Source organism: Aedes aegypti, chromosome 1 (assembly GCF_002204515.2).
Source record: "Aedes aegypti strain LVP_AGWG chromosome 1, AaegL5.0 Primary Assembly, whole genome shotgun sequence".
NCBI classification, from domain to species: domain Eukaryota; kingdom Metazoa; phylum Arthropoda; class Insecta; order Diptera; family Culicidae; genus Aedes; species Aedes aegypti.
The window spans coordinates 125,266,436-125,285,257 of NC_035107.1; the positions used below are offsets into that span (position 1 = coordinate 125,266,436).

Below are 18,822 nucleotides of genomic sequence, written 5' to 3' on the forward strand. Positions count from 1 at the left end.
GGATGGTTGTGATGGCTATGACCGTGGTCATCATGTAAAGAATAAACCGACATTGCTGTATCGTGTCAGCACCGAGAAGGCAGCCCCTCTAGCATGATGTAGGTAGCACAACCCTGGTTAGGTGGCCTATCGAATACTCTTCACCAACCAAGAAAGTCAAAAGTAGAGCAAACGGGTTGATTTCACGGCAACAGACCCGGCAACGAATAAAAGACAACGATTGGAAAATTGAATCTTGGAACGTGAAAACTTTGAATGAACCCGCGCGTGTTGGGCTCTTGGCTCGTGAACTGCGGAATGTCAGCGTGAACGTGGCAGCTATCCAGGAAATACGCTGGCCGAAAACCGGAGAACGTGAATTCCGAGCGGTGGACCCACTTCATTCAAGTACGACATCTACTACAATGGTGGCGACAGAGCGGAACGTGGAGTTGGCTTCATAGTGATTGGGAAGCAGATGAAGCGAATCATTCGGTGCAAACCGCTAAGCGACCGAATATGTGTGTTGAGAATGAAGGGCAAGTTCTTCATGACATGAAGGATGAGTTCTATGAGAGCCTGGATAAGGTCTACGGAAAGTGCCCAAAATAAGACGTCAAGATAGTCATCGGCGACGCAAATGCGCAGATCGGGAAAGAAGATTTCTTCCGACCCGTCATTGGAACGGAAAGCCTTCATTCCGTTACCAATGATAATGGCCTGCGGCAAGTAACCTTCGCTGCTACTAGAGGGATGGCAATCAGCAGTACCTACTTCACACGAAAGAATATCCGCAAACACACCTGGCGACAACCGAGATGCCTGCTCCCAAATAGACCACGTGCTGGTTCATGGGCGACATTTCTCAGATGTCATTGATGTCAGGACCTTCCGAGGCCCTCATATCGACTCGGATCATTATCTCGTTGTAGCTAGAATTCGGGCGCGGTTATCCAGCGTCACGAGTTCCACAACAAACAGAACGCTGCGCTTCAATATACAACGCTTGTCGACTGATGGGGTAGCTGCGCAGTACCGTCAGCAACTAGACAAGCAGTTGGGAAGAATCAACGTTGCTGGAGACGTCGACAGCCTGTGGGACCCTATCCACGAAGCTGTGACAGCGGCGCGGGAAGTGATTGGCACCGGTCAACGACGAAGACGCTTGTGGTCGGTACCCGACAGAACAGAAAGCGGAAAGAAAAGGCAGCACGAAGAAAGTGTGGTAACTGACGCTCAAGAAAGCATGAACCGGAATGATATGCGGAGATTCTATGCAACCGTACCAGTGCCCGCTTTGTGCAATGATCGAGAAGGGAATTTGCTGACCGATAAAACGGCGGTGGCTGCCAGGTGGAAGGAGCACTTTCAGCAATTGTTGAACGGTGAAAATGGAAATGTAGCGAGGAACAGGATGAACATAGATGATGACGATCAAGCTGTAGACCCACTGACCATAGGAGAGGTTAAATCAGCGAGCTGAAAAACTGTAAGGCTGCTGGGAAGGACGAGATTCCGGTCGAGCCTTTCAATCACGGAAGTGAGCAGCTTTAACAGTCGATCCACCGAGTACTTCTGAAGGTATGGGAGGACGAAGAATTGGCAAGCCGGTGGCCATGGATGATCTCATACGCCTAATCTACAAGAAAGGTCACAGACTGGAGTGTGCCAATTACAGAGGAATTACCCTGCTGAATTCGGCGTACAAAATTTCTGGTTTTTGGTTCAGGTTTTCGTGGGGCCGTTCGACAATGGACCAGATGTTTAGCTAACGAATGATCCTAGATAAATTCCGGGAGTATAACTTGTAGACTTACCATCTGTTTATTGATTTCAAGGCGGCAAACGACTCAGTGAAATGAAATGAGCTTTGGCAGATAATGTTTGAACATGGTTTTCCGGCGAAACTAATAAGGCTGATACGTGCTACGCTGGATGGTTTGAAATCAAGTGTTCGGATCGCAGACGAGGTGTCAACCTCGTTTGTGACGTTAGACGGATTGACGCCGGGAGACGCACTTTCGAATTTACTGTTCAACATTGCACTCATAGGTGTATTAGGAGATCTGGCGTGCAGATAAATGACACTATTATCACAAGATCGCACATGCTCCTTGGCTTTGCGGACGATATAGACCTAATTGGAATCGATCGCAGGTCAGTGGAAGAGGCCTTTGTGCCTCTGAAGAGGGAGACAGCGAGGATAGGTCTGACCATTAATTCTACCAAAACGAAGTACATGGTTGCAGGTAGAGATAGAGTCAGATATGGTGGTGTAGGTGTTGAGGTAGTGTTTGATGGGGATATGTTTGAAGTTGTTGAAGAATTCGTTTACCTTGGACCACTTGTGACATGTGACAACGACGCTTCCCACGAAATGAAAAGACGTATTGCAGCTGCGAATAGGGCCTTTTACGGACTACGTAACCAGCTTAGGTCCCGCAGCTTGCAAACGGAAACAAAATTCGCCATGTATAAAACATTCATTCTTCCCTTGGCTCTCTAGGGGCACGAAGCGTGGACGTTGAAAGAGTCAGACCGGAAAGCGCTCGGTGTTTTCGAACGTAGATTGCTGCGGACAATACTCGGTGGGAATCTCGAAAATGGTGTGTGGCGTAGACGCATGAATCACGAGTTGTATCAAGTGATGCGAATATTATCAAGCGTGTAAAATACGGAAGATTTCAGTGGGCTGGTCACTTAGTACGAATGTTGGAAGAAAGGATTGCCAAAATAATATTCAGCAGGGAACCAGGTAGAGGTCGGCGGTTTCTTGGAAGACCACGAATACGCTGGCTGTACGCAGTCAGTGGAAGAGGACCTGGCGACCCCAAAAGTTCGGGGCAACTGGAGAAATTCTGCCCAAGACCGACGAAGATGGAGCTCTACAATACGCCCGGCAATGGCGTGATGCTACGCTGTAGCTTAGGTATCAAGGTAGGTAATTCAATCTGTCAAAGCAGAATTCTTTTTTTTTGTCAAAGCCTTGACTGACCACTACCGACTAAACTATCACATTGCAAATATGCAGCGTGCTGACTCATTTGTGTGTGATAATTGTGAATCCGATCATAGAATTTAGTATCACCTAATATGTAACTGCTCAGTATTCGGGCAATCGCGATTCCAATTACTTGGTAAACACTTATTAAATGAAACTGATTTCAGAAACCTGAATCTTCAGGACATTATTTTATTCTTTACACGCTGTGGTAATGAGTAAAAGGCTCTCTTTATGCTCATGCGTGTTGCATTGCCCTTTTCATGGCTTTAGTGCTTCTTTTTCTTTGTTAGGTTATTGACCAAAATTCATGGATTCCTTGAGGAGGTCCTGGAAGAATTTTTGAAAAAATGTTTCTGAAGCATCTAATCCGACGGAAAATGTCAGAGGATTTTTTTCAAAAATGATAAGTTACTTAAAATAATTTTTAAAGAAATGTGCATAGAAACTTACAGACAAATCTGAGGAGGAATTCATGGAGACAATTATGCGGGAATATTAGAATTAAATCTTAAAGGAATTTCCTGGAGAATTCTTTAAGTAGTAATGCGAAATGTTTCTAGGTATACAATTGGACACAAAGCTGAATTTTTTCAGAAATCTTTTTCAAGAATTAGAGAGAAAACAAATCCTTGAGGAACGAATTGTAGAATTCTTGATTAAATTTCTTGAATAATACGCGTAAGCATCATTTCTGTGTTTTGCGAGATAAATCTTGAACGGGTTACTAGAAAAATCTCAAAGGAGCCATTACAGAAATATTTGAAGGGATCCTGAGATTGAATTAGTATAAAGCAGGGGGTAAATGACTGGACAATGCGTACCATTGGTACTTCGCGTGCCTGCAGGTATAAAATAGACCCCATTTGTGGTCCTTAGCCTCTTGTCCAGTAACTCCTATCCCTACCTCCCCGTGGTGCCGCCTGGGGTACGAGTAACCGTAGGGAAGATCGGGTAACCAACCCTGGTGGGACCTTGGTCGTATGCTGACAGAGAAGAGGGGCTCCTCTCTTCTGATGGTGTAGCTTATCAGAGCGTCTGTTCTCCATGTTAGGGGCGGCTCAAAACAGTGTCTGTTCTCCATGTTAGGAGCGGCTGATCATCGTCCTAGTGCCAGCGTGGGACTCTAAACAGTGCTGTGCACGATGGTCCTCCGGCGAGACGTCAGTTCTCCATGTTAGAAGCGGCTGATCATCGTCCTAGTGCCAGCGTGGGACTCTAAACAGAGCTGTGCACGATAATCCTCCGGCGAGACAGGAGGTTGGAGCAGGCCTTACAACCCAGCATTAAAAATCATCAGTACAGGAAGCATACAATGTAAATTCGTACCGGAACAATTGGCATAGACCCAGGCATCGAAAACGGACTAAAGATTGGAAACTCGGATCATGGAACTGTAAATCTCTCAATTTCTTGGGAAGTACCCGCATTCTTTCCGAATTATTGAGGGTCCACAAGTTCGACATCGTAGCGCTGCAGGAGCTTTGCTGGAAAGGGTCGACGGTACATACGTATAGGGATGGTTATACCATCTACCAGAGCTGCGGCAACAGCTTTTATCGTGATAGGCGAAATGCAGAGGCGCGTGATTGAGTAGTGGCCAATCGACAACAGAATATGCAAGTTGAGGATCGCAGCGCAAACACCGATTCGGACCACTACCTAGTGACGATTAAAGTGCGCCAACAACTCTCCGTTGTGAACAACATTCGGTACCGACGTCCGCCACGGTACAATATGGAACGACTCAAGCTACCCGAAGTCGCAACTGATTACGCGCAAAGCCTTGAAACAGTGGTGTAAAAAGCGCCGCTTGGAAGAGTACGAGTGCGAAGAGATGGACAGCTGTATCGTTCACAAGAAACACGTAAGTTCTATCAGACACTCAGTGCATCCCGCAAAGGTTTTGTGCCGCGAGCCAAAATGTGCCGGGATAACGTGAGGTTATTGAAAGGTGGAAACAGCACTACGAGGAACACCTAAACGGTGCAGAGGAGGAAGATCAAGACAGCAGGAGGAATGGCTTCATTAGCACGGTGGATGAGGGAGACGTGCCAACTCCCACAATAGGTGAAGTTTAACATCAAACAGCTTAAGAACAACAAAGCAGCTGGAAAGTATTAAAATGGGCCCGGACAGGTTGGCCATTTGTCTGCACCGATTGATAGCCAGGATCTGGGATACAGAACAGCTACCGGAGAAGTGGAAGGAGGGAATAATATACCCAATATAAAAAAAGGGTGACAAGTTAGAATATGAGAACTATCGAGCGATCACCATTCTTAACGCAGCCTATAAAGTGTTTTCCAAGATCATCTTCCGCCGTCTATCGCCACTGGCAAGCAGATTTGTGAGAAGATATCAAGCCGGTTTTGTGGACGGGCAATCGACGACAGACCAAATCTTTATGTTGCGGCAGATCCTCCAAAAGTATCGCGAATATCAAGTCCCCACGCACCACCTATTCATCGATTTCAAAGCGGCGTATGATACCATCGACCGCGAAGAGCTATGGAAGATTATGGACGAAAATGGTTTTTCCGGGAAACTGACTAGACTGATCAAAGCAACGATGGATAGTGTACAGTGCTGTATGAAGATATCGGGTGCATTATCGGACCCGTTTGAAACACGCAAAGGTCTTCGACAAGGCGATGGTCTTTCTTGCCTCCTGTTCAATATTGCGCTAGAAGGTGTTATGAAACGGGCGGGCTTGAACATGCGGGGCACGATCTTCAATGAATCCAGCCAGTTCATCTGCTTTGCTGACGACGTGGACATTGTCGGAAGAACGTTACAGGTGGTTGCTGAACAGTATACCAGGCTAAAACGTGAAGCAGATCGGGTTGAATTGAAGGTAAATACATCGAAGAAATATCTGCTGGCTAGAGGAACCGAGCGCGATAGAGCTCGCATTAGCAAACGCGTGATGATCGACGAGGATGAGTTCGAGGTGGTGGACGAATTTGTCTACCTCGGATCATTGATAACGTCGGATAACAACTGCAGCAGAGAAATTCTAAGACGTATTATTGCCGGAAGTCGTGCTTACTACGGACTACTTCCGTACTAAGTGTACCATGTACAAGACGCTGATAAGACCGGTAGTCCTCTACGAGCATGAGACGTGGACAATGCTCGAAGAGGACCTGCAAGCGCTAGGAGTTTTTGAACAACGTGTGCTTAGGCGGAGTATGTGAGAACGGCGTATGGAGAAGAAGAATGAACCACGAGCTTGCGCAACTCTACGGTGAACCCAGTATCACGAAAGTCGTAAAAGCTGGAAAGGTACGATGGGCGGGACCTGGGAGGGAGAAACCAATACAAAATTTCTCTACGTCACAGTGAGCCGAGATTTTGCTGTCACGAACTGTCACTGTGAGCCCGGATCTTAAACAATGGACAAACATGATAAAAGCGCGTAATTAGCCTAAGCATATTTTTGCATTTTATCAAATTAGAAAAAATCGAATTAGAATCAATTCATGCACATTCAAAAGTAACGTCACGAGAGCACCGTTTATTCCTATTGAATGTAACGTAATGGAATGAGGCTCCTTTTAACTGTTTTCATTGAAACTGAAAATTAAACGCATAGAAAACTGTGGCCCTTTTTCAATGTTTGTCCAGAAAGATCGAAGGTACACAACAAATGAAAACTAGCGATTTTCACTAAGCCTGCCTTGATTGCCGTTGGCAAACTGGAGTTTTCTTGCAATTTGGAAAACAATTGTATGCAATTTCGTGTGTAGTATCGGTGCCTCCCTCCCAGGGCGGGATACGTTGTGAGAATGCCGGACAACAATCCCGCAAAAATGGTGTTCAACTCAAATCCGGCCGGTACAAGACGAAGGGAGCGCAACGAGCTAGGTGGTTTGACCAAGTGGAGCAGGAGCTTGGAAGTGTGGGGCGATCGAGGAATTGAAGGTTAGCAGCCATGGACCGAGTTAGTTGGCGTAACATTGTGGCGCAGGTCATGAAATGTGCCGGGATAAGGATGAAGGTATGTTGAGGGACGAACGTGAGGTGATTGAAAGGTGGAAACAGCACTACGAAGAACACCAGAGGAGGAAGATCAAAACAGCAGGAAGAATGGCTTTATCAGTACGGTGGATGAGGGAGACGTGCCAACTCCCACAATAGGTGAAGTTAAGCATCAAACAGCTTAAGAACAACAAAGCAGCTGGAAAGGATGGCATTGGAGCGGAACTTATTAAAATGGACCCGGACAGGTTGGCCAATTGTCTGCACCGATTGATAGCCAGGATCTGGGATACAGAACAGCTACCGGAGGAGTGGAAGGAGGGAATAATATACCCAATATACAAAAAGGGTGACAAGTTAGAATGTGAGAACTATCGAGCGATCACCATTCTTAACGCAGCCTATAAAGTGCTTTCCCAGATCATCTTCCGCCGTCTATCATCACTGGCAAGCAGATTTGTGGGAAGTTATCAAGCCGGTTTTGTGGACGGGCGATCAACGACAGACCAAATATTTATATTGCGGCGGATCCTCCACAAGTGTCGCGAATATCAAGTCCCTACGCACCACCTATTCATCGATTTTAAAGCGGCCTATGATACCATCGGCCGTGAAGGGCTATGGAAGATTATGGACGAAAATGGTTTTCCCGGAAACTGACTAGGCTGATCAAAGCAACGATGGATAGTGTACAGTGCTGTGTGAAGATATCTGGTACATTATCGGACCTGTTTGAAACACGCAAAGGACTTCGACAAGGCGATGGTCTTTCCTGCCTCCTGTTCAATATTGCGCTAGAAGGTGTTATGAAACGGGCGGGCTTCAACATGCGGGGCACGATCTTCAATAAATCCAGCCAGTTCATCTGCTTTGCTGACGTCGTGGACATTGTCGGAAGAACGTTACAGGTGGTTGCTGAACAGTATACCAGGCTAAAACGTGAAGCAGATCGGGTTGAACTGAAGGTAAATACATCGAAGAAATATCTGCTAGAAGGAACCGAGCTAGAGGAACCGAGCGCGATAGAGCTCGCATTAGCAAACGCGTGATGATCGACGAGGATGAGTTCGAGGTGGTGGACGAATTTGTCTACCTCGGATCATTGATAACGTCGGATAACAACTGCAGCAGAGGAAGTCTAAGACGTATCATTGCCGGAAGTCGTGCTTACTACGGACTACTTTCGTACTAAGTGTACCATGTACAAGACGCTGGTAGTCCTCTATGGGCATGAGACGTGGACAATGCTCAAAGAGGACCTGCAAGCGCTAGGAGTTTTTGAACAGCGTGTGCTTAGGACGATCTTCGGCGGAGTTCTGTTTGATCTTCCGACCTTGACGCTTGCTTCTGCGGGAGCGAGTGACGAGGGCAGGATCAAACATGTCGCGCGTCGGTCGAGTGAAGTGAAAAAGTTCCGCGATCGGTTAGTTCTGTTCTGTCAACTCTACGGTGATCCCAGTAAGTCGCCAAAGCGGGAAGGGTACGATGGGCGGGACACGTTGTGAGAATACCGGACAACAATCCCGCAAAAATGGTGTTCACCTCAAATCCGGCTGACACAAGACTAAGGGGAGCGCAACGAGCTAGGTGGTTTGACCAAGTGAAGCAGGATCTTGGAAGTGTAGGGTGATCGAGAAATTGGAGGTTAGCAGCCATGTACCGAGTTAGTTGGCGTAATATTATTGCGCAGGTCATGTCTTGAAGGACGTAGAGCCAGCAAATGTAAGTAAGTAAGTAAGTATAAAGCAGGAGCTAAAAAATGCATAAACTACTGGAGGAAATCTTGGAGTAATTTCAAGAGAAATCCTAAGACGTGTTTGAAATAATATTAAAAAAATCTGTGGAAATTCCTAAAGAAGTTTATGGAACAGTTCTAACGATAATACCTGGTGGAATTTCCTGAAGAATTATTGAAGAAATTCTACGAGTCATCCCCGGAACGACCCTTCGAAGAATTTCTAATGAATTTCCTGAAATGAGTCTCGATGGGTTTGCTGGATTAATATCTGATTATTTTGAGAAGATATACTTCGATGAATATCGGGAGTAATTTTTAGCGTAATCTCATGAGGGTATCCTGGTACTTTGAATTAATTCCTAATGGTGACTCGAAAGACTTTTGCGTAATATTTCAAGGAGAAATTATTTATAAATTTGTGGAGGAAGAACTGTACTGCCCATATTCGCATAACCGTCTCATGGTCAATGGGATTTTATATAAAATTGGGATTTTTATGCAAATATGGGAAGTATAAGGAACTTTGTGAAATTTACTGGAGAAATTTGAAGAGATTTATGAAGAAAGATGTTCCAATGCTTGTAAAAAAATATACTCTAGAAGAAGTTTGTTGAGATAGGGAGGTCATATTACTGTTTCTAACATTCATGTATTATATCTGAAACATCGCAACGCATCGTCAAACTGAAGTTTATTTCAAAGTTATTAGGCATTTCCTTTTTTCAGTATTTTCAGTTTAACTCAAACAAAGTCCGTATCATTTTTCTATAAAAGTTCAACTTTGTTTAGCGCCGTCTTCGCTTCTTACGATTGAATGCAAAATATTCAGAAAATTAAGTTAATGAAAAATTTTTTTGTGGTACACCATTTATTCCCACTGAATTGTGTATCCTTTGACAGCTACGCGTATTTCGACCTCAACTGTAAGGGCATCTTCGATGTCGTGTACTAGACCCGACTCGAGTTCACGACACTGAAGACAGGCCTTACAGTCCAAATACGCTTATCTGCAAAAAGATATAAACTCTAGTGGAATCAAATGGTGTAACACTAATACTGGTTTTTTTTTAAAAACAAGTATTCCACTAACCAGCACAACTTACGAAATTGTTCAATTTTGCAAATTGTCGGTAATTACTATGATATCATTATCATAAATCATAAATAAGACTTTATTTTTGCCAAATAAAATGATTAGATTAGATAAATACCATTATCAGTATCAGGATTATCATTGAAACAAATTCTATTAGTCAGTTTGATCAGCATTAATTATTCAGTGTTTAAGTGTTCAACTGCAAATCAAGTATCCTCGAACACAGAATATGCAAAGTAGTTTCCTTCCCTCAACCCGTGTAGGTACATCACATCAACCAATCGAATTCCTGTAGCAATAATGAATCACGCTTACCTCATCTGCAGTCTCCTCATCAACGCTCACCTGCGAGCGGGCGTCATTTCGCATACGACAGATTTCGCCAAGGTCGAATGATTTATTCGTTCGAAACACATCCTCGAAGCCGTCCACGTTGTGCACAATGTCACTTTTGCACAGTTTCCGTTTGCCCTGGATCGTTGATCCCGTCACCCCGCCACCTAACCTGACCGGCCTGATCCGGAAATTCCCGAGAAATTCCTGGAACTTGGCACTGTATTTGCTGGATTTCTTCGTGCGATCAACGTCTTCTGCGTCCTCGACGGCACAGAATGCACATTTTTCCGCACTGTACAACCGACCGCAGTCTTCGCAAATATTTTCGTAAATATTCTCTTCGCACTTTCTGAGCTTCCCGTAGCCACTTCCCCCAAAGGATAACTGCTGCTGATGTATCAGGCCTTCGTTGAAGACATTCTCGTAGAAATTAGCACTGCGGCAGCCTTCGTTAAGCACTTTCGTCGCCGACGAATCGTTTGCATCACGATCACCACCCCCGAGAAGTGGCACTGCACTACTGCCGTGGCCAATGCCATCAGACAGACAACCAGGCTGCTGCCTTTGCTGCCACCGTCGCCTCCGTTTGCCCGCACCATTGTCCCCTTCATCATCCTCATCCTCATGGGCGCTGTTGTATTTGTTTCGCTCTGCCAACAACGACGCCGATGATAATTGCCCGACCCCTTCTTCCATCGCTGGGTGAGGGTATGCAATATGCATTTTTCTCATTTCGTTATGAAGCGTGACGATGCACTAAATCACTAGCACTGGTAACAAAACAGGTTTTAATATTAAGAAATCTTCTTATCTACTGTCCACTTTTTCAGAAATTGATGCAAAACTCAACAAAAACTCGTTTATTTGACTATTTAAATTCAAAGTTAAGCTTTGTTATCTAGCATATAAATGTAATATAGGTTATTCCCTTTTAAATAAGTACGAAGAACAAACGGTTTTATGATCGAAAAACTATGCTTGATATGTGTCAAAATTCTTGGGCCGATTGAGTTCAGTTTACCAGTGGATAATTCCATATGACGGAATCACTCAAAATACCGTATACCCTTATCGCTGTTTCACTGCTGCCAGATCGCGGTCGCAGCAAACAATGACGTCGTCGTCGCTGCCGCTGTGAACGGTCGGCGAGAAACGGAACTGGCGGAAGTAGCGGACAGCAGATGTAGGGCCGCCGCAGATTTATTTAGACGGCTGTATTGTTCGCTGCTTGGAATAACTTCGCTTCTCGGCGGATGATTCGAGTTACTGGAATTTCTTGACATCATAAGAATGTTTTTGTCCGGATTCCCTTTTGCTCGGTGATTCTTGTGATCACATTTTCGACGCACTTGTTGCGGCGCGCGGTTTGAAGATAGACACTTGTTCACTATTCCAGCGTTGTGTTGTTGCGATCTTCGCGAGAATTATGCTTTGTATGGGTATGATGACGAACTGTTTATGGGTAGGTTCGTATGCAAATCAATCAACTGATGTGCTGATACGGTAATCGATGACTAATAGGAGTGAGCCAATGTGAGCTGAGGAATTCGTGTGGCGAATAAAGTTTGCTGCAATGCTTGCTGCACAGCAAAAAATCAGTTGAATTGCCGTAAGACATATGTAAAGCACTGCAATTCGCAGTGTAAGGGATATGAGGGTTTCCGCAATGCACTTACCTTTTAGAAGAAGGGGAGATAAATGATTACTACTACGCTTACTAAAGACTATATCGCAAATAAGTTGGAAACATATTTAATAGTCCAAATCTAGTTAGATCAATCAAATACACCATTGATTCTAACCTTTCATTAATAATCTTGACATAGAAATTTCTTTGCAAAAGAAATTTGATATCGACAGTGCTCTCCAATCTTAAAACAAACCAATATGTCGAAGTAAGGGGATTAGCAATACCAAAATACGATGATCTTAAGGTATTGCTCCATCTTAAAAATGTGAGGAGAAGATAATTTCAATGTACTACCCGAGCAAAGTCCAACATCAAAAAGAAAGCAAGTCTAAAACATATTCTGTTTTCAGCATCAAGTTGATATCATTATTTGATATCATTTTGTCATTGAATTATTCGGTATATTTGTGGGCTTCGTGGCCGTGCGGTTAGCGGCGTCAGCCGTTTAGGCGTATTGTGCCACGAAGCGTGGGTTCGATTCCCACTCCAGTTGGTGGAAACGAAAAATTCATCACTGCACTACTGGGTGTTCTGTGTTGTCCGTTGCCTAATGTTCGTGATTGTTCAGTCTGTGCAGCCTTTGGCTGAAGACGGTGTAAATTGTCTTTTAAATTTTGTTTTCGTACTACCGTAATCCGGGGTAACATTGATCATTTTTTTGAATATTTCTTAAATAATTGGTTTGAAAATGCAAATGTTGCAAATTTTATATTTTTAAAACAAGTACTGCCCCCTATAGCTCGTGACTATATACTTTATGTTGTTTTTTGAACGATTTAAGAATGTTTAAAAAAATGTTTTAGGCGATTTTTTTATTTAGCTGGTATGGGGTAACATTGATCACTTATGTAAACAACGCTCGGTAATATTGAAAATGTCGTTACTAACTTAAATCATGGCCCCTGAAGCCGAATATGAATGCCAAACGGTTACAAGTCATTTACTTTTTGAGTTATTTTAAAATTAAAAACAGCAGTTCTACTGTTCACTTATTCGTACTTTGGAAGTATATAGAACCAAGCACTGTTTCCTTTCATGGTTAGAATACAATAAAGTTCATCTTCTTCTGTCTGATATTACACCTCTGCTGGAACATAGCTTGCTTCCCAGCTTAGAGTTCGTTGAGTGCTTACACGGATAAAAATCTGATTCCCACACCATGATTTACAAGTCATGAAATTCATAAATTGATTAAGCCATGATATCAGGACGACAAATCATGGTTCCTGGAGTCAAATCATGATTCTTCATAAACCTAACATCAAGAGCGACAACACAAAGTGGTGCACTTTGCTTCAAGTCATTCGCATCGATCACCTATCATTCAGCACGATGGATTGGTACTGTGATAAAGTACGTGGCACCCAATATAAATAGATCCGAGATGGATGCGCGAATCATGATTTTCGAGCATTCGATGCATGATTTCGAGCACTCAGCTGCAACTTGTGTCGCGTTACGACAATCTGACTCATGATATCGTGAGTCCAAATCATGGTGTATTTTCATAAGATAAAAACACACTGGAATCATGATATCCGGGTGCATATTCATGATTTTGGATTCTGATTTCTACCCGTGTAGTTATTTTTTGAGAGTTTTCTATGCCAATCAACCATAATTATTGTGAGGTTCATAAAAAGTAGAATGCATCAACAGCCTACGAAATTAAATTTAATATGCTTGAACGCCCAATATCCCAAACCTTACCAACAAGCGTAAAAAATCCTATTCAAACATATTATTGAAGCACCCGGAGTAAGTGACAATCCAAAGACGTTTTTAATAGTATTGAAATTATTTTGATGTATTTAACATAGAAATTGAAAATTTGACAAGAATATAGTGGAAAATATGTCCTGTTAAATTAAACTTAAACAGCAGTTCAGTAGTCACGCTTTTGTATTTTGTACAACACAGGTTGAAAAACCCCGCTCATCATATAGCATCGGCGCTTCTTGTGGTGGTCAACCGCGCGACGACCGGAAGGTTAAAAAATAATTCCCCGTGAAATCGGTTTTCTTACAAGCATAACAACAATATCGCAATTTTCACAATTACTGCAGTAATTAAAACACGTAAGCAGCTTAAAAACAAGAAAGATTTACCACTTTGTACTCCTTTTAGATAGATACAATTTTCAAATAATATATGTTTCCAACATGAAATATGGTAAATTTGCGATTATTGCCAACGATAAGTATTATGAGGTAGATTAACAAGTTAAATTTCATATGCCCACTTGTCCCGCAGAGTAGAGTAACTGCAATTTACAGTAGATTTTTACGACTTTCTTCTAAGGGTTTCAACATCTCGAAAAGATATCTTCCCATTCGTGCGCACATCAGCGAAAACAGGGTGCGCTATCTTTTACGTCGGTAAATGTCTACACACTTAATTTATTTTACGGATTCCTGTGAAATCTCAACAGCTGAACAGTTCGGTGAAATAAATTAACGGATTACGGTAAATTTTTACAGTATTCGGTAAAAAATCACCGTAATCCGTTAAATTCCGACCAAATACGGTATTTTATTTCACCGAACTGTTCAGCTGTTGAGATTACGGTGAAATTTACCGTAGTGTGTTTAGTGTGTATATATGAGGTTTTTTTTATTTAATTTAAACCTTTGCAATTTATCATGAAAACAATATCACTCAACTAGCTGCATTTATTGGTCGTAGCAAAATGAGTGATTTGCAATTATATCGGTACAAGGATCTGTCCCAGATTTTCTAGCATACACTTTGCTTTTCAAATAGCTCTATGAACTTAAGTTAGAATGAGTCAAATTAGAATCTCCAAAATAAATTCATATGTCCTTTTTTGATATTAGATGTCCGTGTAATTTACGTTGCAAAGACATAATGAACAAACTTCCATCGACTGTTTCGTACTGCTTAAACAAAGGGGAATGATCCACTAGTTTAAAAAAAATTGGAATTGAATATTTTATTGAAAAATTTACTGAATCACTTACATGTTCCACTTGCCCCGTCCATCTACTACCACATCAACTGCCCTTCTACGCTTACTTGTACCATGTTTTTTGTAAACTCTATAGACCACGGGACACATATGAGTAGATAAAAAAAAAACAGTTTTCAACAGACTGATGGATTTATCTCCTCTCCCTTAAAATCTCACTACCAACCAAGTAAAACAAGCATCTTTGTATATCATATTAATTGTAAAGAAGATGAAAATATTCGTGCCTATTCTGCGCGGCGTGTGAGGTGACACGAGTCGAATGAGGTGACAATTGTCGACTCGCTCCCATTTCATTAACATTAGTCGTCTCACGTCACTCGCGGTGAGAGCGACTCGTCTCAACTAACACGCCGCGCAGAATAAGCACAATTAACATAGCAGCATGTTTTATTAATGTTTAAAAAGGGATTAAAAATGCTCTATTTCGTATTAATCACTGTCAGCTTTAAATTGTACAGAATTTAACACTTGAACACTTGAATTGAAGGTAAAGTAATGAAATTGTTATGAATTACGTAATTTTTTTCAGGATGGTTGGTTCGATCTCATTGGTTGAGAATATTTTTCTTACACACAAATTAAAAAAAAACATTAATGAACGATACGATCGACGCTGGAATCCCAGAGTCCACTCTGGAAAACTAGAATACACAATGCAATACCAGGATTCATACTGGAATCCTTGGAGCCACACTGAAATCAGAGGATCCACACTGAAATACCACAATCCACACTGGAGTTCTTGGATCCATATTGGTATCCTAAAATCCACATTGAAATACTGCGATCCACATTATAATTCCAGGTTCTTCACTGAAATTCTACAATCACAAGATCCACATTGAAATCAAAGAATCCACATTTAAATACCAGGACTCAAACTAGAGTTTTAGGAACCACATTAGAATACCAGGTTCTACACTGAAATTCAGCGATCCACATTACAATCCTAGTATCCGCACTTAAATCCCATGATCTACACTACAATCGCAACATCCGCACTGGAATCAAAGGATCCACACTGAAATACATCCACACTACAATGCTACGATACAGGAAATACCAGAATCCTCACTGGAGACCCAGGATTCACACTGGAATTCTGCGGTCCATGCTACAATCCCAAGGTCCACACTGAAATCCTGCAATCCAATACAGTACAATTCATCCAAAATCAACAGTGGAATCAAATAATATGGGCCTCGTGGCCGTGCGGTTAGTGTCGTCAGGCATTCAAGCGCATTGTGTCATGGGATTGTGGGTTCAATTCCCGCTTCAGTCAATGAAACTTTTCGTCAGGAATATTTCTCGGCTGTGCCACTGGAGCATGCTTGTCCGTTGTCTATTGTTGAGTTACAATCTGTGCAGCTAAATGACTTAAGATGGTGTCCGTGTCTCTTTTATAATCCACACTGAAATACCAGCATTCAACTTTGGCAAAGATAGCTCTCAGTTAACCCCTCTACCGGCAGCTTCATTTTTTACCGTCAAAAAAATATTGAAACCACGATAACTTTTTAGTTTCTCGATATTATTGCACCATTTTTTTACAAGTTCTCAAAAAACTCTTCTAGTTTTAGAATCTGTGTCAAAATTGATCATTGGTCGTCTGGATCCGGAGATATTCTAAAATTCATTGGTGGACCGACGCGTTAACCATAACCCACGTTAATTTCTTAGGCTACACAATTTTTATCGTATTCGAATATTCACTCCTCGGAGTGATACATTAATGCGAGTATGTTGTGAAAATATGAAGCAATTTGGTGCAGCCGTCTTTGAATAATAAGCATTTATGTTACTGGTACCACGCTGGACAAATAAAGATCATGAATACTCTAAAACCTCATATCGTAATTTTCAGATTTTTCCAAGAATACTGAACCGATTTGTATGATTTTTTCAGAGTAGCTCCTTATTACCTGGCATTGAATAGTATACATTTTATTTTTTTGATAAATTGATCAAAAACAAAATGGCCGTTAAAGACATTTCATATGGAGAATGTCGGTCCCCCAAGGAACATCGGAATATCTTCAAAGCTAGATCACCATTGATTAATATCGACACGGATTCCTAAACTAGAAGAGTTTTTTGAGATCTTGTGAAAAAATGGTGCAAAAATATCGAGAAACAAAAAAGTTATCGAGATTTGAATATTGTTTTAGCGTTAAAAAATGAAGCCGGTAGAGGGATTAATAACTGAGGAAATGCTCATTGAACACAAAGCTGAGGAGCAGGCTCTGTCCCAGTATGGACGTAATGGTAAGAATAAGAAGAAAGAGTCCTGAATAGCAACTTGTGATTCAAAGAAGGGAAAATCACTTATGGAATTTTTCAAGAACATTTTCCGTCAAAACCAACAAAATGAGATGTAAAAGAATATTGAAAATATATAATCGTTTACCAGAAACGCTTAAAAATTTAAAAGTCTACAATACCACTCAGCCAAACATATTCTGGAAAATGACTTTCTAGCAAATTTAATACAAAATTTGTTATAGATGCGAATATTGTCACAATCAGTGGTCAAGGCGTCACCAATTGATTGCACTGCTAAGTACTAGCAGGGAGTAGTGTTTGATCCGTTTAATATGTTGCATGCTCCTTTGTGGGTGAGCGACGGAATCCGTATCAATTGTGTCTGGTTCGCGTAGTGCGAGTGCAAAAAAACGAAGTGTGCGAATGCGGGTGAAAAACAAAGCTTGACAGTAGTGTTTGATCCGTTGAATCTGTGAGTGCACCTCGGTAGCTAATCAAGTGGTTTTGTTTTTCACCGCCAAAATGTTTGTTTCTTTTTCAGTTTTCGCATTTTTCTGGGCAGCGCGTAAGTCCAAAGCATTCGTTTTTTTCGTTTTGTGTCATCAGAGCGTTTTTTGCATGAAAAAGAAAAAGTTACTTTTTCTCGCATCTCCAGAATTATTTCTTTATCAGTTAGTATGCTCAGTCAAGGATAAATGATCAATTGGTGAGCTCGTTTCATGCTTTTATTTCAAATCTGAAAATGTACTGCACATCTAACGCCTCTACCGCTAAAAAATATTCAAATCGCGATAACTCTTTTTGTTTCTCGATATTTTTGCGCCATTTTTTTCACAAGACCTCAAAAAACTCTTCTAGTTTAGTAATCTGCGTCAATATTAATCATGGATGATCTAGTTTTGAAAATATCCCAATGTGCCTTGGGGACACGACATTCTCCATATAAAATGTCTTTGGTGGCCATTTTGTTTAATGTCAATTTACCAAAAACAAGAGCTGATCTGAAAAAAAAAAATACAAATCGTTACAGTATTCCTGAAGATATCTGAAAACTACGATATGTTTTTTTTTTAAGTTTTCTAGATCTTTATCTAGCCAGCCTGGTACCATAAACAACAATGCCATTAACTCAGAGATGGCTGCACAAAATTGCTTCATTTCTTCACAACAGACTCTCATTGATGTATTGTTCCAAAGAGTGAATATCCGATTACGATGAAAATTCTGTAGCCTTTGATATTTACGTGAGTTATGGCTACGACACAGATTCTGAAACTAGAAGAGATTTTTGAGATCTTGTTAATAAATGCTGCAAAAATGAGCATGAGCATGAGCATCGATGACCGTACAATTCGTAGTTGTTACTCCGTGATTGACCAAAGCAGGCCAAGTGGCACAGAGATTTTATGATTGGGGCTTGGGATAATCTTACCATTCTCAATGTGCACAAATCGAGAGCTCAAAATTTTGAATGGCGCCGGCCACGTCCTTACGGTTATCGGGGAAGGGAAGGAATGTTAGTTAGACAACCATTGTTACTAAAGACCGAAGAATCTTCTGCATCTCCAGGATATTGGGTTAGTAGGATAAGGTTAAGGGCCCAGATAGCCGTAGCGGTAAACGCGCAGCTATTCAGCAAGACCAAGCTGAAGGTCGTGGGTTCGAATCCCACTGGTCGAGGATCTTTTCGGGTTGGAAATTTTTTCGACTTCCCAGGGCATAGAGTATCTTCGTACCTGCCACA

At 41.9% G+C, this 18,822-nt stretch overlaps 1 protein-coding gene across 1 annotated transcript in view; it reads right to left on the minus strand.

Moving 5' to 3' along the window:
• The window catches only part of LOC5564185, a 34,769-nt gene extending 23,884 nt beyond the window's left edge, over window positions 1–10,885 (minus strand). The window contains exon 1 of the mRNA XM_001648473.2: window positions 10,114–10,885. Coding sequence (XP_001648523.2) covers window positions 10,114–10,866 — 753 coding nt within the window. The 5' untranslated portion in view covers window positions 10,867–10,885. The remainder of the gene's footprint in view (window positions 1–10,113) is intronic.
• Window positions 10,886–18,822: the final 7,937 nt, after the last annotated feature.